At 65.7% G+C, this 23962-nt stretch overlaps 5 protein-coding genes across 8 annotated transcripts; 2 read left to right on the top strand and 3 right to left on the bottom strand.

Moving 5' to 3' along the window:
* Positions 1 to 674: 674 nt before the first annotated feature.
* Positions 675 to 3071, bottom strand: LOC310910263 (glycine N-acyltransferase-like protein 3). 2 transcript variants are annotated; one of them, XM_083862745.1, is made up of 6 exons: positions 2942 to 3071; positions 2757 to 2838; positions 2194 to 2301; positions 1979 to 2099; positions 1216 to 1336; positions 675 to 1144 (listed from the first exon to the last, which is right to left on the bottom strand). In XM_083862745.1, the coding sequence occupies exons 2-6, from the start codon at positions 2832 to 2834 to the stop codon at positions 724 to 726; spliced, it is 849 nt and encodes a 282-aa protein (XP_083718871.1). In that variant the 5' UTR covers positions 2835 to 2838; positions 2942 to 3071; the 3' UTR covers positions 675 to 723. The 2 variants fall into 2 exon arrangements, with proteins under 2 accessions (XP_083718871.1, XP_083718872.1); XM_083862746.1 differs by having other exon boundaries at positions 2757 to 2872; positions 2942 to 3060.
* Positions 3072 to 3111: 40 nt separating this feature from the next.
* Positions 3112 to 5460, top strand: LOC310910264 (glycine N-acyltransferase-like protein 3). 3 transcript variants are annotated; one of them, XM_083862748.1, is made up of 5 exons: positions 3112 to 3305; positions 3728 to 3778; positions 3930 to 4056; positions 4135 to 4252; positions 4665 to 5460. In XM_083862748.1, exons 1-5 carry the CDS (start codon positions 3228 to 3230, stop codon positions 5065 to 5067), a joined length of 777 nt encoding a protein of 258 aa, XP_083718874.1. In that variant the 5' UTR covers positions 3112 to 3227; the 3' UTR covers positions 5068 to 5460. The 3 variants fall into 3 exon arrangements, with proteins under 3 accessions (XP_083718874.1, XP_083718873.1, XP_083718875.1); XM_083862747.1 differs by having other exon boundaries at positions 3728 to 3835; XM_083862749.1 differs by lacking the exon at positions 3728 to 3778.
* A 998-nt stretch (positions 5461 to 6458) lies between these two features.
* Positions 6459 to 13360, bottom strand: CLCF1 (cardiotrophin like cytokine factor 1; the record flags this gene model as incomplete). The annotated part of the gene is made up of 3 exons (XM_083863827.1): positions 12569 to 13360; positions 7383 to 7549; positions 6459 to 6950 (listed from the first exon to the last, which is right to left on the bottom strand). Exons 1-3 carry the CDS (start codon positions 12594 to 12596, stop codon positions 6459 to 6461), a joined length of 687 nt encoding a protein of 228 aa, XP_083719953.1. The 5' UTR covers positions 12597 to 13360.
* A 4608-nt stretch (positions 13361 to 17968) lies between these two features.
* RAD9A (RAD9 checkpoint clamp component A) lies at positions 17969 to 20272 on the top strand. Its single transcript, XM_083862547.1, has 11 exons — positions 17969 to 18248; positions 18330 to 18400; positions 18513 to 18647; positions 18739 to 18853; positions 18957 to 19056; positions 19169 to 19278; positions 19359 to 19465; positions 19537 to 19601; positions 19677 to 19778; positions 19860 to 20061; positions 20135 to 20272. The coding sequence occupies exons 1-11, from the start codon at positions 18215 to 18217 to the stop codon at positions 20231 to 20233; spliced, it is 1140 nt and encodes a 379-aa protein (XP_083718673.1). The 5' UTR covers positions 17969 to 18214; the 3' UTR covers positions 20234 to 20272.
* A 16-nt stretch (positions 20273 to 20288) lies between these two features.
* Positions 20289 to 23037, bottom strand: PPP1CA (protein phosphatase 1 catalytic subunit alpha). The gene is made up of 7 exons (XM_083862548.1): positions 22948 to 23037; positions 22319 to 22450; positions 22006 to 22236; positions 21683 to 21787; positions 21370 to 21593; positions 20779 to 20913; positions 20289 to 20654 (listed from the first exon to the last, which is right to left on the bottom strand). Exons 1-7 carry the CDS (start codon positions 23000 to 23002, stop codon positions 20544 to 20546), a joined length of 993 nt encoding a protein of 330 aa, XP_083718674.1. The 5' UTR covers positions 23003 to 23037; the 3' UTR covers positions 20289 to 20543.
* Positions 23038 to 23962: the final 925 nt, after the last annotated feature.

Here is a 23962-nt window from a genome sequence, read left to right as displayed (position 1 = left end):
CAGGGCACCACTGTCCCCGGGTGTTGTCCCCCCCCGGTTGTCCCCGCCACCAGCCGCACTGTCACCGCCGCGGCAGTTCCTGTCCCCCGAGGGCACTGTTACCTCCATCCCGGTGTTCCCTGTTCCCCTGGCACTGTCACCCGTGTCAGTGACTGTCACCCCATGCACTGCCACCCCCCAGTTGTACCAACCACCCTCTGTCATTGTCGCCCATGTGACTGTCCCCATCACCTCAGGCACTGTCACCTCTGTGGTTCTCCCTGCTGCCCTGGACATTGTCACCCCCATTCCAGCACTCCCCATGGCGCTGGACACTGTCACACCCCCGCCTGTCCCCATCAGCCCCCCAAACCATGACTCACGCTTTGACACTGTCCCGTCCCACTCTGCCCTGTGTGTCACCGTCTGTCCCTCCAGTGCCTTCCGGTCCCACCCCCAGCTGTGGTGACACCGCCCCGCTCGAAGGGGTAACACCGCAGGTGCCACCAGTGCAGATTTGCCTGAGGCTTTCAGCCATCCCTTGGGGAACTGAGAATAACCGAGGTGCGTGCTCTGGAACGGGGTGACTCCCAGGGGACCCCGCTGTGTGCCCCGGCGGTGACACGTGAGCCACCAAGCTGTGTCACCGCTGCCAACGGTCAGTGCTGGGGGGACACAAAACCCCACAGCCGCCATCAGAGACTCCACACCGCTGTTTAATCACAGAGAGGGGGCACTGGGGCCTCAGGGCCCGTCCCTGTCCAGGCTGGGGTTGTGCAGGATGTAGCTGCAGACCCCGGGAAGGCGCTGGTGGCCCAGCACCTCCTGCAGCTGCTGCATGGGCCGGTTCCCCAGCGCCGTGTGCCCGAACGTGGGGAAGCCGCGGGCGTGCGCCCGCTGCGCCGCCACCGTCAGTGCCACCTGCATCAGGCCCCGCCGCCGCTGCTCGGGCAGGGTGTAGCTGTGGGTGCCCGTCCCGAAATGATCCGTCAACACCCAGGCGACGGGCTGCCCGCTGCCGTCCTGCAGGCAGACCTGCGGGAAGCGCCCCAAAATCTCGGCCAGGTAGCGCCGGCTGCGGGCGTTCCTCCCGTAGGGCCACGTGTCGTTGAGCAGATCCACGTGTGAGGGGCTCAGGGAGCCCACGCGTACCCCGGGGGCTGGCCTGGGCGAGGCAGGGGTCAGTGGGGGGCTCAGGGGTGTCCTCATGTGGGGACAAGGGCGGGGGGCTCTCACCGGGGCTCAGGCATGGTGCTGGGGTCAGGGTGCCAGTAGCAGTAGTAGTCGACGATGTCCAGCTCAACACCCTTTCTCCCCGCCAGGTTCTGGGACACCGTGGTCATCCCGTCCTGTAGCCCTGGGGATGGGGATGTCAGGGGGTCCTGTTCCCCCTGTACTCCAACTATCCCTGTCCCCAGCCCCTCTGTGTCACCCCAGTCTCCTCCTCAGTGTTCCCAGGAGCTACCAGCTACCCCAGGCTCTATTCCCAGCACCCAAATTCCTGCTTCCCATGTTCCCCATACCCCAGTCTTGCTCCCAGCATCCCGAAGTCCGAGCCCAGTGCTCCCCAGTATCCCCAAGGACCTACTAATCCAGCTGCAAAGCTTCCCAGTGCCCTCAGCATCCCCAAGTCCAACCCCCCCAGTACTCCCAGGATGCTGCTTCCAGGGTAACCAGCAGTGCAATTCCCCAGTGCCCTCCAGCACCCCCAAATCCAACCACGGTGCTCCCCAGCACCCCTAAATCCCACCCCAACACTTCCCACTGGTATCACCCATCAAACCCCACCCCAGCACACTGAATCAAGCTTCCAGTGCTCCCCAGCACCCAAACACCTATTGCCAGTGTCCTCCAGCACTCCCAGTTCCCTCCACCAGCACCTCCCAGTTCCTCCCTGCCTCCAACAGCTCTCCCATGCTCCCAGTGCTGCCTGGCCCCTCTCACAGCAGCCCCAGTCCGTCCCCAAGGTCCCCCCAGGACCCCAGTGTCCCCAGGTCACCGATGAGGGTGAAGGCAGCGTCCCAGGGCAGGCACCCGGGGGTCTCCAGCAGCGCCCGGTACGCCCCCAGGTCCCGGTAAAACGCTGCCTGCGTGTTCCAGTAGCTGTCATTCACCGGCACCTGGGGGCACCCATGGGTGCTCTGAGCACACCTGGCACGTGCCAGGGCACTGTGTCACCCCCCTCCTGTGGTTCCCCATGTCCCCACTGGCCACCTCTCCACTGGGCCGGGCCAGCACGGCACCGAATTCGGGCCACTTGTCCACCAGCACCTCATAGTTGCCAGGGTTGCCCCGGTTGATGTTCAGCACTGCCCCGAAGACCTAGGGGAAAAGGGGGTCGGCAGTGAGGGACAAGGAGGGGGCAGATGGGGGTCAGGGATGGGGCTTGATATGGGGGATGTGGGGGCAGATATGAGGTCAGAGCTAGGGGGGTTATGGGAGCAGATATGGGGTCAAAGCTGGGGGGAGGGGGGTAGGTGTGGGGGATAGGGTGGCAAAAGGTTCCCTTATGTCATGAGGGTCCCCATCACCAGGGTAAGAGGTGGGTGTGACACTGGGGTCCCTGTCACGGGCAGGGGTGGTATTGGGATCCCCCTCATGGCACAGGGCAAGGGGGATATTGGGGTCCCCATCACAGCAACAGATGAGTGACACTTGAATCCCAGTCATGGCACAGTGCAGGGGTGACAGCAGGGTCCCTCTCACTGGCAGGGATGGGGTAGCATTGGGGTCCCTATCCTGGCACAGGGCAGGAGTGACAGTGGGGTGCCCATCACCGGCAGGGCGAAGGGGAGGCTCTTCCTCAGGATCCCCTCCAGGCGCTGCAGATGGGCTGGGCATGTCAGGATCTTCATTGTCCTGTCGACAGACCCTCAATAACAGGGGGACAGGACTACCAGGCATGGCACCTGTCCCTGTCCCCATCCCTTTCCCCACAGTCCCCAGTTCCTCCAGCACTCACCCTGCAACAGTCCTGAGTCTGTGGGTTCAGGGAGCCGTGGAGGGGAAGTCTGGAGACTGTGTGGCACTCGGTGACAATGGTTACCACCAGCTGTCACAGGCCAGCGAGTGCCCCCTGCCTTGGGGGGCAGTGGGCAAGGTCCATCCTGCTGAACACTGGGCACCGGGCCAGCCCTGTGGCCACCTGGGGATGAGTGCTCATCTGTGACACTCTGGGACATTGCCCCAGATGCCACCAGCTCCCCTCGGATCCTCCGTGTCACCGCCTGCCCCATGGTCACGGAGCCATGTTGATCCTGAAGTGCCCAGCCCAGCTGCAGCTCCTGGAGGAGACCCTGCGGAGGAGCCTGCCCGCCACCCTGCCGGTAACAGGGACCCCAAGGATCCCTCTGCCCCCTCTGCCCCCTCTGCCCTGTCCTGCTGGTGACAGAGTCCCTGGCCACCCCTCTGTCCCTCCCTCTGTCCCTCCCTCTCTGCTGGTGGTGAGGACCCTGAGGACTCCTTTGTCACCTCTTCCGTGCCCTGTCAGTGCTGCTGATTCCCAGGACCCCTCTGTCCCCTGTCCCCTCTCCCCTGCCTTGCCAGTGATGAGGACCCTGGGACTCCTCTGCCTCCCCACGTGCCCTGGTGGTGACAGGGACCCCTCTGTCCCCTGTCTTCTGCCCTGCAGAGACCCTGGGGACTCTACTGCTCCCCCTCCCCTGCTGATGAGAGGACCCCAGGGACTCTGGGCATCCCTCTGTCCCCTGTCCTCTGTCCTGCCGGTGACAACGACCTTGTCGTGCAGGTCCTGGGGACTGTGATGACGGTGGCCAGGGGGAACCCGGCCTCCCACGAGGTGCTGGTGGACTCCTGGCCCCATTTCAGAATTGTCCTGACCCGCCTGCGTCCAGAGGTGCTGGCCCGGGTGCCCCTGCCCTGGCAGCAGTACCCCACAGCCCAGGGGTCTGGGAATTGGGGAGCCACCCTCAGCTCCATGTCCTTCCCAGGAGCACAGGGACCCCAAGGACTACTACATCAACCAGCTGTCTGTGTTCTACCGGGACAAGGGAGCCCTGCAGGCACTGCTGGAGGGCACTGAGGCAGTGACCCAGGAAAGAGCCTTCCAGATTATGGGTAAGGATGGCACTGGGGGGACACAGGGCTCCCCTACACGCCATCTGGGCCCCCTGTCTGGCTGACAGAGGGTCTCAGGGATGCAGGATGGGCTGGACGAGGCCGTACAGGAGGTGGCCAGCGCCAGGGGGATGAAGGTGGAGACGAAACAATACCGGGCACTGATAAGCCCTGAGCCCCCTCGGCCTCGCACGCAGTGAGTGAGGGGCACTGGGGGGACATGGGACACTGGGGGACATGGGCACTGAGGGACCAGTCACATCCATGGGTGGTACATGGAGATGTGTCACATTTCTGGGTACCACAGGGAGGTCGTAGTCACATCCCTTGATTGCACAGGAGTCCCTTGAGAGGCACAGGGTGACAAGAATGGGAACACTGAATACACCTCTGGGTGGCACAGGGGTCCCCAGTCCTACTCCTGAGTGGCATAAGGGTTCCCAGTCCCATACCTGGATGGCACAGGTGTGTACCTAATCCTGTCCCTAGGGAAAACAAGGGTCCCAGATTCCATCTTTGGGTGGCACAGGGGTTCCCAATCCCATCCCATCTGCTATCCCGGCTGGGAACAGGCTCCAGCATTCCCACTCCGCCATGCCCCGTTGCAGGATGCCCCCGGGCCTGCGCCTGGCGACCGTGTCCCCATCCCACGTCCCGCTGCTCAACGCCACGTGGGCGCTGGGGGGCAACGCCCGCAGCCGGGCGTTCCTGCTGGGGCTGGTGCGGACGCTGCCCTCCGCCTGCCTGCTGGACCAGCGAGGCCGCCCCGTGTCCTGGAGCCTGCTGGACGGGCAGGGCTGCCTCCGCCACGGCTTCACGGTGCCCGCCTGGCGGGGGCGCGGCCTCACCGGGGTCACCCTGGCCGTGCTGGGCCGGCAGCTGCACGCCCAAGGCTTCCCCATCTACGGCGCCGTGCTGCCCCAAAACACGGCCTCGCTGCACGCCCTGCAGGCCGTCGGCTTCGTGCCCCAGCCCGGAATCTTCTACATGATCCTGGGCAGCCCAAAGTAGTGCCCGGGGAGAGGGCACCAAGGTGGGGGGTGCCTGTCCTCGGGGTGGGGTTACCCAGGCCCAGGGGGGCCTGGATCCCCACCCTGTGAGGAAGGGGAACACCCCAGCTCCCACACTGAGCTCCCTTTGGAGCCGTTCACTCTGGTCCCTGCTGATGGCATTGACGGGAACGTCCCTAATTCCACACTGAGCTCAGAATGTGGAACGTTCACCCTGGTCCCTGCTGATGGAAATATCCCGAATTCCACACGGGGCCCTTCTCTCCTTTCCCCACCGCGGTGTGGCACGGGCGGAGCGGGGTCGCTGGAGAAAGGCTTTTATTCGTTCATACAAGAATAGATCTTCTGCAATAAATACCCCAATAAATAAACATCTCCAATAAATAAACACTCATAGACGCACCGGGACAGCGGCCACGCCCCATGGCCTCGCCCCACCGCCGCATCCATGGGCAGCAATGGGGAGGCGGGGCTTGTGGAAAAGGGGTGGGGCTTGTTGCGGGGAGGAGGCGGGGCTTGCTATACAGCGAATGGGCGGGGCTTATTGCCGACTGGGAGGAGCCTATTGCTCCGGGGGCGGGGCTTGCTGCTGGCTGGGGCGGGGTTTATTCTATGCTCCGAGGGCATTGGTCCTTTTTGGGATGGGCGGGGTTTGCACCCACCCTGGAGATTTTAGGGATGGGGACAGGCACCCTGGGGGTTGGGGACGCCGTGGGGGGGCACTTGGGAGTCAGGACGCCTGTCCTTTAAGACACAACATAGTGACAGAGGGGCTGTGGGGTGACTGTGGTGGCACTTTGGGGTCAGGAACTCCACCCCTTAAGGCACAGCTGGGTGATGATGAGGATGTGGGGTGGCTTTGGCAACACTCTGGGGTTAGGAGACAGTTTTGAAGGGACACTGGTGGCGAAGAGGGGACACGGAGTGGCTTTGGTGGCACTTGGGGTCAGGAGACGCATCCCTTACAGCAGAGTGTGTGACAGAGGCAACGTGAGGTGGCTGTGATGGGTGGCACTTGGGGTTGTGAGCCCCTCACTCAAAGCACAGTGATGAAAGTGTGATTGTGAGGGGGCTGTGGTGGCCCTTGGGGGTCAGGAACCCTATTTCTCGAAGCACACTGGTGATGGACAGGGGACATGGAGTGGCCGTGGTGGCACTGGGGGTCAGAAATCCTGTTTCTTAAGGCACAGTAGGATGATGATGGAGGGGCTGCAGGGTGGCCGTGGTGACACTTGACATCAGGAGTCCCATCTTTCAAGGCACGGCCAGGTGATGGTGGGGTTGTAGGGTGGTTTGGGGGTCAGGAGCCCCATTTCTCAAGGCACACTGGTGGTGGAAGGGGGGACCCACGTGGCCACGGTGGCGCCGTGGGCTCAGGAGCCCGACAGGTGCTCAGAACCCCCTCGCCTCCAGCCGCAGGGTGACCACTGCGGGCGGCACCTTCTTCTTGAGGCGGTTGAAGTCCTTGGCCGAGCGCCAGAGCCAGGTCTGCAGCTCCTTCAGCAGCCAGAAATCATCCATCTTCTTCAGGAAGTCATTGGGGGCTGGGGGCGCGCCAGAGGGCGCGGGGGGCCCGGCGGGGCCGGCGGGAAGCGGGTACCCCAGCGAGGACATGACGCCGCCGATGCTGAGCACCAGCCCCTGGAGGCTGGCGCAGAAGTGGGCGAGGCGGTGGCGCAGCTCGGCCGTGCCCACCTGCCCGTCCAGCACGCGCAGGTAGCAGAGCAGGCGGCTGTAGGCCCGGTAGTTGGCGGCCAGGCGGGCGTTGTCCGTCAGGCCCCGCCACAGGTCCAGGTCCACCGTGGCGCTGGGCACCCGCTCGGCCCGGGCCAGGCGCGGGGGGTTGAAGTCGGGCTCATTGAAGGGAGGCCCCAGGTAGTTCAGCTGGAAGGGAATGGGGGTGCAGGGGGTCAGGTCTCTACATCCATCCTTGTCCCCAGTGTCCACATCCCCCATGCCCTCAATTCGAACACATCCCAACTCTCCCTTCTCTTGTCACATCCCCCTTCCCCCTCTGCCCGAGCCGGACATTCCCAGCGCAGCCCAGGCAGTGCCACCGTCATCACCGCTTGGCACCCAGCGTGCCGACAGTGCCGAGGGCACGTCAAGGCAGGGACGGGAAACCTCTGGGTGAGTCGGCGACGCCGGCGGGGAGGGAGAGGCGGATGCCCGCGCCCGTGACGGAATCATCGGCAATGGGGAGGGTGCCGGGGAGCCGCCCTTGCGCCCGGGGGGCGATGAGGCATTTCCGCGACCTCCGGCATGGGAACAGCTGGGTACGGGGTGGATATCCCGGGGAGTGCGTAGGGGACTCACGTAGGTGCCGGCGAGGGTGCGGAGCTGATGCTCCAGGTAGCGGGTCAGGTCGTAGGTCTGCTGGATGGACTGGCCGGCGCCCAGCTCCTCGGAGCAGTTCAGCGCCGGCAGCGCCGGCAGGTTGCAAAGCGCAGCGCACAGGAAGGTGAAGATCCCCCAAGAGTCACCTGTGGGGGACACACAGCACCTCAGGGGGGATGACAGGGAGACTCCATCTCCGTGTGTGCGGCCCCGAGCCTGCGGAGTATCCCCGAGTCGCCCGTCTGAGTGCGGGGAAACCGAGGCACGGAGGTGGGGAGGGTGGGGTCCCTCTCATCTCAGTACCCTCCCTGAATCAGCAGAGACCCCCCACTTCAGCGCGGTGACCCCCCGTCTCCCCTCTGAGCGCTCCCGCCCGCGGCTGCACCAACAATCCTTTATATGGTCTGGAGCAGCGCGACCGCGGCATTCCCGCCAGGACACACGCCTGGGATATATTTGGGCACCGCCAACGCCGGAGCGGGGCGGGCACCCCGCGGGGACCCCCGCCGAGGGGCCACCGGGAATGCGGGAGGGGAGGGTGGGACGCGGCTCCGAGGAGCGGCCGGGGTGCGGGGTGACCTTTGCGGAGCCACCGGAAAGCGCCGGCGGGGTCCCCGTCATCGGCCTGACGTCAGGGCGGCCCGGGAGCGCGGCCCCGCCGGCCGGCGGCTGTGCAAAGGTCACGGCCCGCGGCCAGGACGCTCCGGCCAGCTGGCACCCCCGGCTTACCACAGCCGGCCTTCCCGGCAGCGCCTCCCGGGAAAGACCGGCCGCTGGCACGGCTCGGCACGGCGGGGCTCCTGCTGCGGGCAGCCCCCCGTGCCCCCGCGCGTCACCGCTCCCCGTCACGGGCCGCCGGTGACGCACGACGGTCCTCGGGGACACCCCGGCCCCGGCCACAAGGGCCTCGCCGCCGTGGGTGTCCTGCAAACTGCAAGCCTCGCTGTGGGGGATGCGAGCGCCCTTTGGGCGTGCAGGACACAGTCACACCTGGGATACACCCCGGAGGTGTGCAGGACACTTGTGACACCTCTGGGACACATCCAGGACACACCTGGGACGTATCTTGCGCGCGTGCATCACACAGGCGCGGGGAACACCGCACTTTCCAGGCGTGTGACACCACACATGTGTCACACCACGCACGTGCCTGACACGCCACACCTTCGAGACCCCATCCAGGCGTGTCGCCCGCCACACGAACGTGTGACACGCGTGCCAGTCACAGGACATGCCAGGCAAGCGTGCAACAACACCCCGCTGGGGGGACACCCCGTTACACGCCAGCCATGCGTGACACGCCGTGCACACGCCGTGCTGTGACACCCCGTGTGGTGTCACATGCCCCCCGTGCGTGGCAGCCCCGGCCGGCCCCGGCTTGCCCGGTGCCCCGCGGTGGGCACGTGCTGCCGCTTGCCCGCGTTCCGGTGCGTGCGGCCGGCCCTGCGTGCGAGCGAGCCGGGGCCGGGGGGGCCGCGGTGACTCACACCGCACACAGCCCCCCCTGCCTTCCCGGTGTTTGCTTTGGCCGGACCCTCGCCCACCGCCGGCTCGGGTTTCCAGGCGGGATTTACACCCGCCCTGGCCTGGCCGGTGCCAAACCAAACACAGCCGGGGAGCGGGATGAGGGGGAGATGGCAGGGATGTGAGGTTGGGATGGAGCCACGGTGGCTCCTGGGCAGGTGGCCCGGACGTGAGGATGAGGATGATGGAGGAAGGGGATGGAGGTGGGTGTCTGAGAGATGGGAATGGTGGGATCCACGGAATGGATGGCACTGGGCAGTAGTGACTGTGACACAGTGACGATGGTGACCCTGGCACAGCAGTGACAGTGAATGTGGCACAGCAGTGACAGTGATATTGCACAGTAACGAGGGTCACCATGACACAGCAGTGACAGTGACCATGACACAGCGGTGATGATGACAGTGGCACAGCAGTGACAGTGACCGTGGACCAGCAGTGACAAATGGCCCAGCCATAATGGGTGTCCCTTGCCCACCCCTGTTCCAGCGGCTGGTGCCGGGCACCCCCAGCGGCACAGACAGTGGAGGAGGGAGACTCCAGCCGGCACAGCTGGATCCCGGTGACGTCGGAGAGGAAGAGCCCGAGGGTTTCAAAACCGGCCCTGGACCTCGGCCAGGATGTTCCCAGCCCACGTAAGCAGCTCATGGCGTGCCTGCCCAGGGTCACCCACGGGGCCCTGGGGACACCCGAGGAGCCGGGGTGACGAGGGGCCATGGGAGCGGGCACCCCCTGCTCTGCCAGCAGCACCCTGGGACACCCACGCCGGACACACCGCTGGTGCCACGGACACCCCTTGTATACGTGGCAGCGGGGACGTGGCTCACCTTCCTTTGAGGTGACACTCGGGACCCCTGGCCTGTCACCCGCCCAGTGGCGCAGGCGGCAGCGCTGGCCAGACCTCCCGGCCAGAGGCCGAGGCGGGAATTCGGCCACGGAGACGGTGAGCTGTTCCCTGGGCATGCTGTGGGCAGAGCCGCCGAGGGCTGAGCGACCACAGCCCGCCCAGAGGCGCTTTCCCGAAACCCTGGTGGCGGGGGCGGCAGCCGGGAAGGGGAGACCCCCTGGCCCCGGAGCCCCTGGCAGCGGACGGAGCCGGGCCGGCCCCCGACGCCGCGGCGGGAGCTGCCGTATCTGATGGGCCGGCGTCCAGCGGCGAACAGAGCCCCATCCCAGCCCGCAGCCCCATTCCTGGGGCCAGCACGGGAGGTCTCGCGGTGGCCAGGCATGACTGTGGCACTGAGGACAAAGCAGCCCTGTCCCCACTACCCCAGCCACTGTCCTGGCCACCAGTTAGCACCACTTAACCCTGCATGGGGTGTTTCCCAGCCTGACATGGGCCCCAGCTCCGAGTGGCTTGGAGCGGGTCATACTCAAGGGCTCATGGACAGAGCTCTGTGTACCCACACTGCTGGCACTAAACCCCACTGTGTCTGGGGAGGTGACACTACAGTGTAGCAGCCTCCCTTTGGAGCCACGGTGGGGACACGAGGATGCTCGTGTTCCACACCCAGATCTGATGGACACAGCATTGCCTGAGTTCCAACAGGAAGAACATGTGTGCCCTTGCTCCCCAACAGCACCCACGGCCACCACAGTGGGGTCCCCATCCCATCCATCCCATTCTACCACACTCCATCCCATCCATCCCATCCCATCTCACCCCATCCATCCCAGGGCGAGGCCACCGTGCCAGGGGCGGGTGGTGGGGCGAGGGGCTCATGGCCCCGCGTCTCCCCCGGTCCGGGCCGTGCCTTCGCTCGCGGCGCTGAGTGTTTACATCCTGTCTCCTCCGTGTGTTTATAAATGTGGCCGCGCACGGGAGACTCCAGCAAGGCTGTAATTAGCTGGGCCTGGATTTCCCATCCGGCTCCAGCACCAGCCAGCGGCACGATGGAAACACCCCCGCCGGTGAGGAGGGTGCAGGCCCCTAATCCCAACCAGACCCCACTGCCCCGCACGCACGGCCAGCACCCAGGAGCCACGCCAGGCACCTCCAGCCCTTCCCACTGCTCCCGGCACAGGCCACGGAGCCACGCAGCCCAACAGCCCCCCCCAGCACTGTTCTGGGGGTTCACAGGCACAGAGCCGGGCTGGCTGCTCCCCAGTTGGGCAGGGGACCCCCACTGCCAGCCCATGTGGCACCGCAGAGCTGTGGGTGACATGTCCTGACACCTCTAGACCTGCTGTCCCCGTGGCATTGCTTGCCACGGGGACACTGCCTGGCTGGGTCAGTGTGGGACCAGCAGTTCTGGCGGGCACAGCCGTGCCCTGATGTCCCCACGGCACCCTGGAGAAGCCTGGGATGCCTCTGTCACCCACAGGCCACGTGCCACACGCAGCCAAAACACTGCTGGGCCAGCTGCTTCCTAGATATCCCAGACACCCCATCCAGGAGCTGCATCCCCATGAGCCTGCCGGGACGGTGGCACAGGGACACTGGCGCTGCAGCCCCGGAGGGGTGCGGGGGGATGATTTATGGGGCTCGGTGCCACTTAGCAGGGTATAAATCTCCCCCCAGCGCGGCCCTGTAAGCAGAGCCCTCCGCATTTCCCTGCGGAGCCTGCGCCTAATGCAGCCCAGATGTGCGGCCGCCACCGTGCCCTCGCGCCGCCTGCTAAATAGGCACCGGGACACCGGGGATGCCGAGAGTCCCCGAGCCCTGCCGGGGACACCGCCTGGGCGGCCCATGGGTGGGGAATGTCCCAAAACGGGGCGCAGGGTCGTGGCGGCCGAGCTCCGGCTCCGCGGCTCCTCCTCGGCGTCCCCTTCCCCGCCCGTCCCCGCAGGCCTCGGCACCGGCCGTGCCACCGGTCCGGCCACGTCCGCCGGGCCCAGCGGCAGCGGGAAAGGGGAGAGGAAGGGGCGAGGGAGGGCGATGGAGCCGCTGGGGATCCCGGCCTCGCTTTTCCGGTTCCCCGGCGCTCGCCCCGCTTTGCCCGTCCTGCGTCACCGCCGGCACCGCGGGAGCTGGAGCCGAACCCGGCGCCGGCCTCGTGCTGCCCCGGCCCCGGTCCCGCCGCCTGGGACCCCGGGGAGCCTGGCGGCGCCCACACTTTGACCTTTTAAGGGTGTTTTCCAGCATTCTCCGGGCGAGGAGCCCCCAGTCCCGGTGTGCCGCCGGGCCGGCCGGGCCCCCAGCAGCCCCGGGAGTGCCAGTGGCCGCTGCGGCCGAGGGAACAAAGCCGTCCCCTCCCCAGCACCCCAAAATCCCGCTGCTGTGTCCCGCAGGAATTTCGCCTGCTCCAGCGGTGGCGTTCGGTGTCAAGCCCCGAAATCCAGCCCCGGGCAGGAAAACTAACTCTTCCTGCCCCCCACAAATCCCACCGACTTTCCTTTTCCTCCCCTCTGTCAGTCCCGGGGTTTAATTCTCCGTGCTCAGCGGCGGTTCCCTCCCTGGTAATCACAAACATGCATGGAAAAGAGGGAACGAGAGAAAGGGAAAAAAAAAAAAAAAAAAAAGAACAACAACCCAACCTAGAGAGAGGAAAGTCTTAAATCAATCCCAAAGCCAGACAGACGTTTTAATCACATCAAATTAAAATCAGCAGTCGGTTTGGAAAGGGGAAAAAACTCCCGGCAGATGCAGGCAGGGGAGTTGGGGTAGCCCCCCCACCCCTCACCCAGCGCCGCGGGCTTACCTGAGAGCTCCCCGGTTACATTTAGCATAGTCGGGGCGCAGGGGGATTTAGGGGGGCTCGGCTCTTGCTCGGCGCCCCAAGCCCGCCCGCTCGCCTCAGCCCTGGCTTGCTGCTTCGCTCGCACTCAGGGTTGGGTGGTGGTGGTTTTTTTTTGTTTTTTTTTTTTTTTTTTTCTTTTGGGGTTGGTTTCTGCCTTTTTTTTTTTTTTTTTTTTTTTTTTTTTTTTTTTTTTTTTTTCTCCCTCGGTCTCTATTTGTTTTGGTTTGGGCTCGCTCGGGTGTTAGGTGGAAAAAAAAAAAAAAAAAAAAAACAACCAAAACGGGGCGGGTTGGGTGGGTTTCTGGGGTGTGGAGGGTTCGCACCGTGCTCCGGCTGCCTCGCTCGCCGCCGTTCCCCCCTTCCACCTCCCTTGATTTGCTCTTTTGATTGGGGTCCAGGAATGCAGGAATAAAAAAAAACCCAAAAAAAAAAAACAAAAAAACCCTAGAGCTCGCATCCACCCTCTCCAAGCTGCTGCCTCCTTCTTTCCTCTTTTTTTTTTTTTTTTTTTTTTTTTTTTTTTTTTTTTTTTTTTTTTTTTTTCCCAATTCAAGTGTTAAGCAGAACCAGGTTGCTTTCAAGAATGTATTTGATGCAATTGTACACAAGAGCGGGTTCCATTCATTCCCTCCCTCTCCCCCCCCGGCCCCAGCTTTATCCCCCCTTTCCCTGTCCCCATCCCCATCCCCGGGGTCCCGGCACCGGGCAGAGGTGGGGAGGCTGGAGCTGAGCCCCGGAGCTGCGGAAGGCGGAGGGGAGGGAAGGGAAGAGGGGGGTCCCCGGGGGTGCTGCTGGCCGGGTAGGAACGGGGGGGACCCCCGCTTTCTCCCTCGCTGCGCCCCCCGTGCTGTTCTGGCTCCCGCCCGGCTTTTGTTAAAGTGGCAGCGGCGGGGCTGGTGCGGGGCCGGTGCCGCCCGCGGGGGAGTCTCCTACCTGCTCTCAGCTCCATGCGGGACGGGCGCGGGGCCGGGGCGCTGGGTGCGTGCTCTGGGGTCCCCGGGCGGGCAGGCAGCGGTCCCGCACACCGGCCCGGGACTGCGGCTCCCATTTGCCGCTCCGAGCCCTCTCGCCTCTCCTCCTCCCCGCGCACAGAGCCGAGAGCCCGGTCCCGGGGGGGGCACGGGGGGGAAGGGACGGAGGGGGGGTCCGGGGAGGGGAGGACGGGGGGGGGACGGGGCGAGGTGCGGCGGAGCGGCTCCTCTGGCGGGGCCGGGGGGGGGGGCGTGGGGGGCGTGGGGTGCCAGCCTGCCCCCCCTTCCTTCCCCTCCGGGGCAGCGGGGAGGAGTGGCGGAGGGATGGGGCCGGCCGGTGCGGGAAGGGTGGCGGCGGGGCGGGGAGGGGGGGGGGGGGGGGTCCTCGGCTCTTCGCTGGCACGGCCAGCCCCCTCCCCTCCAGCCCAGAGAGGGGGTCCGGGGGCCGCGGACCCCCCTCCCCCGGCTTGGGGACCCGCAGCGCGGCGGGCGCTGCCCCGCCGGGACGGCGGCAGGTGAGCGGCGGAGTGGGGGGAGTGCGGCGGGGTCCCGGCGGCACAACCGGAGCCCCTCGGAGCGGCGGCGGGGGCACACCCCCGGGGGACCCTCCGTCCCGAGGGAGGACTTCGCTTCTCCCGGCGCCCCCCGTCCACGCGTGGACGGGGAGGGACGCCCCCAGCCCCTTTCCTCCGAGTGCCCGAGCCGCTTTCTTCCCGATTATCCTCCCCCGTTGGGACAATCCCCGTCCCGGCGCCCGCGGAACCCTTGGCAATGACCGCGGCCTTCCCCGCAGCCCACCCGGGGTGAGTGGGGTGGATTGGGGGGCGTGGGGAGACCCCCAGGGCCAAGCGGAGCCGCCGCTGGAGGGGAGGGGGGCGACCCGACAGCCAGAGCCCCTCGTCCCTTCTCCTCGTGCCCCTCATCCAGGAGCGGGTGCTGCCGCGGGGGCTCTCTCGGCGGGGAGAGGAACGTCCTGGCTCCCCCCAAAAAAAGCTTTGTTTAAAACAAAGGCGCTGGGAGCGCCGGGAAGGGCTGGGAGGTAACAGGCGGATTCGCTTCCACTCCAGACCCCGGCCCTGGCCAGGTCCGAGCCCTCCCGGCTGCGATCGCATCCTCCCGGCTTTCTCCGGGACGGGGCGGGGGGGCTGTTCGGAGCACAGCAGGACCCTCTTTCCCCAATTCCACCGGGACACTGGGTGCTGAAGTCATTAGCACCAGTTTGGGGACCCCCCGTGGGGATAAACCACACACGGACGTGGTGCTGGCTGATTTATTGCATGGGAAGTGCGGATTTCATGTCGAATCCATGAGGAAGCGCCCAACAGACATGTCAGGGGTGACGAAGGGGGTTCTGGATCCCCTCCCCCGGGTGAATGGGGGATACTGCACAGCCCCGAGGGTCCGGAGGGGCTGCGGAGGTGTCGGACGGAGCCGCCCGAACGGTCCGCGGACGGACGGAGCCCCGGCCCGGCTCCCCGGCAGCGTGTCTGGGGGTCCGCTCGGCGTGGGGCCGGCCCCCTCGCCCCCCCAGCCGCAGGGCAGTGTATCTGGTTTCCCCCCCCCGAGCCAGCAGATCCCGCCAGCGGCGCTGGAGCAGTTGGGAAAAGCCGCCGGCCGTCCCCGGGGGTCTCCAGCCTGCCGAGGCGGCGGGGCTGCCCCTCGCTGCCTTCTTCCCTCACAAAAACCCAGCGCTGCGGTTGGGTTTGGGGAGTTTTCCAGCTGCCACGGCTCCCGCTAGGCCAACACCTGAGACAGGAGAGGAGGAGGAGGGAAACGTGGCCCGGCAGACGCAGCTCCCGGCTTCCCGAGCCCCTCTCCCTGTGCCAGCCCGCATTGCCAGAACGGAGCCCCTGCCCCAGGTCAAAGCGGGCACGGGGAACAGGGCAGGTCAAACCGCTGGGAAGTCTCATCCCCACATCCTGTTCCTCCTCCTCCTCCTCGCCCGGTGCCCGCAGCGGCTCGACGTGGGTGAGGCCGTGCCCGCCCTGCCCTCGGGGCCACGTCACCGGGCAGCTGAGCTCACCTCCATCCCACCCCGCGGCCGCCGCTCCTCCGGCCGGCGCCAGGGCCGGCCCAGTCTCCCACTGCTGACCTTTGCGGCCGACAGCCGGAGGAGGGACAGACGGGGGACCCAAAAATCTCGGCTTTAGCCCCAAACCGCCCACGAGGCGCGGGCTGAGACTCCCCCGGCAGCGCCCGGCTCCTCGGGGACACCCCTGGGGCGCAGGCAGGAGCACGGAGCAGCCATCCGGCTCGGCGTGTCCCCTCCTGCCGGGCTGGCAGCAGGAGCCCAGCTGTGGCCGTCTGTCTCCCCGAGCCGCTGCCTGGGCAAGGGCTCCGTGCCATGTGCCGGGAAGGGAGCCGGAGGAGCGGGAAGGACCCTGGGAGACAGCCCCGAGCCCGGCGGGTGCGAGGGAACACCCCGTCACCTTCCCTGCCATCCCTGGGTGGAGCTCCCCAGACCCAGGGGGAGTCCTGGGAGAGGAGGCGCGGGCGCAGCTGAGCCTGGAGGTGCCGGAGCCCCCCGAGGACTGCCAGGCTCCTGCTCCCGGCCCGTATCCAGCCCGTTCCCTGGTCGGCGCCGATGGGAAGAGGGGAGGGGTGGCCTGGCCCTGGCCCCCGCTGAGGTGTGTGTGTCACGACCGCAGCCAGCTGCGTCCTCTCCACAGCCCCATAAAACGCCGAGCCCCGAGGCCAGAGCCCCTCCTGGGAACGCCGGCTCCAGAGGAGCCCGGCTGCTCTGCCAGAGCTGGAACGGACGCTCGCACACAATCCGTCCTCCTCCTCCTCCTGGGAGGAAGGGAAGTAGCCAGTGCTCACCCCAGGAGCGGAGGAGCCAGATCCGGCTGGACCCCGAGCCCAGGCCAAGGCAGGCCTAAGAGTCCCTGGAGCGCCGTGCTGGCGATCCCAGCACAGCCCCGTACACGTGGCTCGGGCCGTGGAGCCACCGCAGAGGGCAGGAGTTTGTGTACCTGTGAGCGGGCCGGCCCTGAAATCCCGGATAAAAGGCACCGAGCACAACAGACAGGGAAAGGAGGGGGAGGAGAGGCTGTCACCGTGTCCTGGAGGACGGCAGCCATGGGAAAAGGGCTCTGCAAGCCCCTTCCCATTTCCCTGTGCTCAGGTGCCAGCCCTGCTCGGCAGCGGGGCCCCTCGGCTCGGGATCCACGGCCACCGAGCCCGGGAGGAGGGACTTGGGGAGCGGCTGCTCCAGCAGCAGGCGGGAGCCGGCTGGAGGACCCTGCTGTGAGCACGACTCGAGTTCCTCACAGCCACATCCCCCCGGCTCCCTCGAGGCCACAGCTCCAGAGCTTGTCGCTCCGGGCTGGCTGCGAGCACAGGCTGCTGGCTGAGCCAGTGTCGCATCCCGGGAAGTGCTCATGGCCACACTGGAGCAACTGGGCCAGTGAGAAATGTCCCTGCCCATGGCAGGGGGGTGGGATGGCGTGTGCTTTAAGGTCCCTCCCAACCCCAACCATTCTGGGATTCTATGGACCACCCATGGGTACACCTCGCCAGCCCAGAATTTACAGTGTACTCCCAGAATGTAGAGTAAATTCTGGGACACCCCCAAAATTCCATCCCTAGATGTGTGGAAGTGTTGAATGGGGCTTGGAGCAACAATTTGGTCTAGTGAATGGTGTCCCTGCCCATGGCAGGGGATGGAACTGGATGAGCTATAAGGGCCCTTCCAACCCCAACCATTCCATTATTCTATGGGATGCACAGCCAGCAGCACCTCCAGCATGGAGAGAGACCATCAAGCATTAACTTGCAGCATCCCACTTCCATGTGCCCCCGGTAGACAGGGATCCCCAGAACACCGGGATGTTGTGAAGCACTGGAGCAGCTCCAGGGTTGCAGCTCTTCCTGAGGAGCACCGTGCCCCGGGAATGCAGGCAAAGGGACCGGGAGATGCCGGAAATGCAGCGGAAGGGCAATCTCGCCCGGGATACTACCGGAAATGAAGCGAGGGTCAGGGTGCCGGGAGGCACAAGCATGGAACGACCCCTGGAGAGCCCCTGGATGGGTCGGGAGGCCCCGGGAAGGAGCCGGTGCGGGGCTGAGAGCCCGGAGCCGCGCTGAGGGGCGCGTCGAAGCCCCATTGGCTGAGCCGCACGTCACTCTGAACGCCATCCAATAGTGCGCTGGGGAAGGCGGGGTTTACCGGCAGGGCAGCCCCGAGAGCGCTGGGCCGGAGCCCCGCCCCTCCCGCCAGTCACGTGATGTCAATCGCGTCGCGTCATCACGCGCCCCCTCAGCGCGGACCAATCGGCTAGCGGCAGGGGCGGGACGAAGCGACGCTCCCGGCCAATGGGAAGGAGGCCTGGGAGGGCGGGCGCGGGAAGCCGGGAAAGCACGGGCGGGGAAGAGACCGGAACCCCCGGGAAGGGACGGGGCGGGGGGGCTGGGGAACGTCCCTGAGGGGCTCTGGGGAGAGACGGCACCGGCGGGGCGGGGAGGGAACAACAAGCGTGGCGTGGGAGGCGGCGAGGCCCGAAGAGAACCAGCTGGGGGCGTGGCCTAACCCGCAGACTCCGCTGAGGGGCGTGGTCTCTTGGCGGGGCCGGGACCCGGGGGCGGCGGGCGCGAAGCCCCCACGTGCCCGCCCGGTGCCCGTCCTGGTCCCGGTGCCATGAAATGTGTCATCGCCGGCGGCAACGTCAAAGGTGAGCGGGGCCTGGGGCCCGGGGAGCGCAGCGTGCCCGCGGAGCCCTGCCTCACTCCCCACACCCTCTCCTCCTCCCCAGTCCTCGGCCGAGCCGTGCACTCCCTGTCCCGCATCGGCGACGAGCTCTACCTGGAGCCCACCGAGAGCGGGGTATGCAGCATCGGGGGATGGGAGCTGAATGGCAGCTGGATGGGAGCTGGGGGGGCACCTGTGCCCCCTTCCCTCCCTGCAGGCAGTGCCAACACTGTGGCTGTGTCCCCAGCTGTCCCTCCGTGCTGTCAACTCCTCCCGTTCTGGCTTTGCCTCCTTCCTCTTCGCACCCCTCTTCTTCCAGCTGTACGAGCCGGGCAGTGCCGGGCCCGAAACAGAGCTGTTCCGATGCAAAGTCCACATGAAGGTGCAGTGCCCTGCCTGGGCCCCCTCAGAGGGGGCTCCTCGTTGTTCCAGGGGCCCCAGGCAGGTGACAGTCCCCATATCCATCCCTGCAGTCCTTCCTGGGCATCTTCCGCTCGCTGCCCTCGCTGGAGAAGTCGGTGGGGAAATGTCTCATCCTGCTCAAGCCCCGTGCCAGCCGCCTGGTCCTGCAGCTCCACTGCAAGTACGGTGAGTACCAGCGGGGACACGGCCTGGGGGTGACATGGCACAGTGGGGGACACGCTGGCACTGTGTCCTGCCCCGCTGAGCCACTGTCCCCCCCTGCTGCCAGGTGTCACCAAGACACACAACCTGGCCTTCCAGGAGTGCGAGCGGCTCCAAGCCGTGTTCGACACCCAGAGCTGCGCCAGCCACCTCTGCGCCCCAGCACGGTGAGGGGGGACACCACTGGGGTGGGCAGGGTGGGATAACAGTGCATGGAAGGAGGAACCCCAGCCTGGCCTGGAGGATTTGGGATGCTCAGCCCCCTCCTGTGCCCTTCAGGCTGCTGGCAGATGCTGTGGTCCACTTTCCCCCGATGCTGGCTGAGGTGACGCTGGGGACTGGCCCTGGTGGCAAAATCAGCCTGCGGAACTATGTGGAGGACGAGGCAGGTGAGTCCTGCAGGGTAAGGGGGCCCCTCCCCACCTTGGGGTGTCCTCCAGCCCCCCACCCATGCAGTTTTCCCCTCCAGAGCCGAGCAAGACCATGGTGACGGAGCTGTGGCTGGCTGAGGATGAGTTCCAGTCTGTGGCCGTGACCCCAGGCTCCCACATCACCTTCTGCCTCAAAGAATTCCGTGTGAGTCCCCATCCAAGCCCCCCAGCCCTGTGTCACCCCCTGGCCCCCCTCACCCTCCCCTTTGTCCCCAGGGGCTGCTGAGCTTTGCCGAGGCCTCCAACCTGCCCCTCACCATCCACTTTGACGAGCCCGGCAGGTAGGAGCGGCCACCACGTGCCCACCCTGTGCCAGCCCTGTCCCTGGCACCCCCTCAGCCCCTCTGTGTCCCCAGGCCAATGATCTTCACCCTGGATGACACTGTCCTGGAGGTTCACCTGGTGCTGGCCACCCTCTCCGACCTGCAAAGCAACTCCCAGTCCCCTTCCACCAACGGGTAAGGATCCCAGAGGAGCCTTCCAGTTGCTATGAGCAGGGAGCAGAGTCAACATTCCCGATTCTGCTCTGTCCCCATCAGTGTGTCCCACCTGCCTGCCCCATCAGACGACTTCGCCGACGACCTGGAGTCCTACATGGTTGCCATGGAAACCGGCGAGGGGGACTCAGAGAGGGCCCCCAGCCCCACCTTCCCCCTGCACACCCCCTGGCCAGCCCAGAGAGAACCCGAGGAGGAGAAAGAGGAGGAAGGAGCTGTGCCAGGGACCCCCCCACACAAGAAGGTGAGGGATGGGTGTGCCTGGGGGCAGGGGGTGGGCAGAGCCTCCTCCTGACCTCCTCCGTTTCTCCCCACAGTTTCGCTCACTGTTTTTTGGCTCAGTGATGACCCCAGGAAGGCCTGGAGTGGCCACCACCCAGGAGGTGCTGGCGGAGGACAGCGAAGGAGAAAGCTGAGCCCCAAGCCACTGCCACCCCCAGCCTCCATCCAACCACCAGGACAGGCACCCCCCAGTGACCCATTACAAGTTTATTCCTCAAAAAATCCTCCTGCCCCCCCCCTCCACTGCCACCCCAGGGCTGGGCTCTGGGCTCCAGGCTCCCCCCTGCACCCTGGCACTCCCTGCCCCGGGCCTGGAATTGCTTTGGTGGAGCGTGGCGGGAGGGGGGCAGGATCCTACAAATAAAAAAACGAGTCAAAAGAAAAGCGACCTGATGCTGGGGCGGGGGGCTGGGGGGCGTGGGCAGCACAGGGGCGGCTCCCAGCTCATTTCTTGGCTTTGGCAGAGTTTCGGGGAGGGGTGACGGGGCGCCCAGCGGGGTTCAGCCCGCTGAACTGCCCGTATTTGCCCTTGTTCTTGTCGGCCGGCTTCAAAATCTGGCGGGGAAGGGGGAAAGAGATAAGTGAGCTCCTGCCCCCGGGCTCTCCGCTCCCCTGGAGGGCAGAACTCCCTGCAGCCCTCCGGGCAGGAATTGAGGGTGTTTCCCCTCCCCGGGCTCACCTGGAAGGAGCACATGAGTGTCTCGTCCACGCTCATCATGGCGCCGGCATTGTCGAACTCGCCGCAGTAGTTGGGGGCTGAGAAGAGGGTGACGAGCTGGCGCTTGGCAAAGAACTCGTAGCCGTCCTCCACCACCTGGAAGGGGCACAGGGTTGGCAAAAATCCACCCCCCACAGCCAGTATCCACTTGCCCTGGCAAATTTCCAGTCCCCCCAGGCTGAATATCCAGCCAGCTCTACTAGGGTGAATATTCCCTTCCCTGGAGCAAATAGTCACACCACCTGGACAAACATCCACTGCCCCAGGGCAAATATCCATCTCCAGAGTGATTATCCAACCTCTGGGAGGAACACCCACATCCAAGGGTGACTATTCATCCCCCTGGGGCAAATCCTTCTACATCAGAGCAAACACTCAAATGCTGAGGTAAAAATACCCAAATCCCAGGGCAAACACCCCCAGAATTCCAACCACCAGACTCCTGGAGTACACAAACTGCCCTTGAAGAGGAAATACTTGGGGTAGAACCACCTGGCACCCACTGGAGACTCAGACCCAGACATCCCCAGCATTTAGGGGTCCCAGTGGTACCTGGTGAGCCCGGCAGATGAGGTCCAGGTCGTGCTTGTGCAGGAATTTGGCCACCACCTCGGCCCCGAAGGTGAAGGACACCCCACGGTCGTTCTCCCCCCAGCCCTGCACATCCTTGTCGGGGTCAGACCAGAGCAGGTCACAGAGCAGCCCCTGATCCGGGACGTCCGTGGGCCGCATGATCCGCCGGATCTGCTCCATCGACTGCAGGTCTGGGGACAGCCCTGTGGGAAAGGGGCACCCCCAGAGCTCAGCGCAGGGATCCCACCCCTCCTCCCGCCCTCCCAAATCCCCGGGAAGGGCCTGTTCCCACCTCCGTGGCAGCAGAAGATCTTCTCATCCACAATGGCGGCAATGGGCAAACAATTGAAGCAGTCGGTGAAAGTTTTCCAGAGCTTGATGTTATATCTTCGCTTGCCTGAGGGGGACAAAAGGGACTTGGAGCTGTCCTTGGGGACAGTATGGTGGTGGGCAGCACATGGAAGGAGGAGGAGGAAGCAGGAGGATACAGAGGAAGGGCAGGGGAGGGGAGGAGATCACAGGTAGGATCAGTGTGGGACAGCACTGGGACAACACTGGGAAAGGGGGAGCCCGGGATGGCAGCGGGGCTCTGGGGGGCACAGCCCAGGCACTCACATTCATCATAGAAGCCGTAGATGCGGTTGATGCTGGCACACTCATGGTTGCCCCGCAGCAGGAAGAAGTTCTCGGGGTACTTGATCTTGTAAGCGAGCAGCAGGCAGATGGTCTCCAGAGACTGCTTGCCCCGGTCCACATAGTCTCCCAAAAACAGGTAATTGCTCTCAGGGGGGAAGCCCCCGTACTCGAAGAGCCTCAGCAGGTCGTAGTACTGCCCGTGGATGTCACCTGGCGGGGGACACAGGTGTGAGTGGCACCCCAGGGGCCCCCACGCCACCCCAGCGCTGCCCAGCAGCCACCCAGGCCTCACCGCAGATTTTGAGGGGTGCCTCCAGCTCCAGCAGGATGGGCTGGCTCAGGAAGATCTCCCGGGACTTGAGGCACAGCCCGCGGATCTCGTTCTCCGTCAGCTGCACGTTCTTCCCTGGCCGCGACCCTTGGACTGGTCCCGGCACAGAGAACAGGATCAGGGACCTCCGAGCGCTCCGGGACCCCTCCAAGTGTCCCGGGAACCCCTGCTCTGCCTGCCCCAGCCCCTCCTGCACGTATCCTCCACGCCCTCCGGGCTCAGCTCCAGCCCCCAGACGCTTCGGGGCACCCCGATACCCACCAGTCCCCCCTCCGCGGGGCACAGACCCTTCGGGGACCCCGCACTTTCTCCAGCCCCCTACCGCGGAGTACAGACTCATTCAGGATCCGCCCTCCACATCCTCCACGTCCTCCGGACTCATCTCCAGCTCCCCAGACCCCGCGGGGACCCCCTGCAAACACTTCCCAGCCCTGACCCCCCCACACACCACTGCGGCCTAACCCGCCCCCGCCAGGCCCAGGCCCGGGACCCCCCCGTGGCGTTGGGACACGGCCTGAGCCGGCCCCGAGAGGTTCCTCCGAGCGGAGGGAGGGTATCCGAGTGCTCGGGGGGCGGCGGGGGCCGCTCACCCTCCAGGAGGCGGCTGATGATGGAGTCGAGGTTGAGCTTCTCGGTGTCCGCCATGGCCACCCGCGCGCCGCCCCGCCCCGCGCGCCCGCCCAGAGCGGCTCAGGCGAGGATAGCGCCCCCTGCGGGCTCGGAGGACTCACTGGAGCGCCCCACGAGCGAGGCTGTCCCCATGTCCCCTCGGCCAGGGGATCCCAGCCCGGGAGAGGCGGGAAATAGGGACAGCATGGCCGGGGGGGCCGACAACAGGGAGCCACGGCGGTGTCACAGAGGCAGGGGGACGGCCGTGGAGAGGGGACATGCACCGCAGGGAGACATTCTGGGAAGGGGAACATTCCGGGAAAGGTGACACCCCGGGCAGAGGGACGTGCCTGGAAAGGGGAACGTCCCGGGAAGGGAAACACCCCGGGAAAGGGGATACCGCGGGAAAGGGATAATCCCGGATAAGGGGACACCGCGGGCAGAGTGCCCTCCCTGGAAAGCAGTCCCGGGCAGAGGGACTTGCCTGGAACGGAGGACTTCCCGGGAAAGGGGACATCCCGGGAAGGGGGACATCCCGGGAAAGAGAGACATCCCGGGGAAGAGAACAACCTGGGCAGGGGGACACACCAGACAAGGGGTAGAGCTCGGGCAAGGAGACATGGGGGTCAGGGGTGACATGGACTCGTATCCTGGGCCTGGGGGCACAGGGATAGAGGGAGAGCCTCGGGATAGATAGGAGGTCCCGGGGCTGCGAGGGGACAGGAGGGGGACACGGAGGGAACCGGGGATCCGTATCCCGGTCCTAGGGGCACAGGGACAGCCTGGGGACACGGGACGACACGAGGGCACAGAATGCTTGGCAGAACCCAGGGATATCCCCACTCGAGGACCCTGGGGACACCGTCGGGAGGAGCACCGGGCGGTTGCCGGGAGACTGTTGCCACCTCGAGGTCCCCGGGTACACTCCGAAGGCCAGGCTCCCACTAGGGACACAGGGGAGGGTGACATATTTGTGCCACCGCTCGTGGAGGGTGG

The sequence above is a fragment of the Zosterops lateralis genome (genome assembly GCF_965231275.1).
Source record: "Zosterops lateralis genome assembly, chromosome: 6".
In the NCBI taxonomy this organism is placed as follows: Eukaryota; Metazoa; Chordata; class Aves; order Passeriformes; family Zosteropidae; genus Zosterops; species Zosterops lateralis.
The sequence above is the reverse complement of the archived record's forward strand: the minus strand, read 5'-3'. Positions and strand labels throughout refer to the sequence as shown.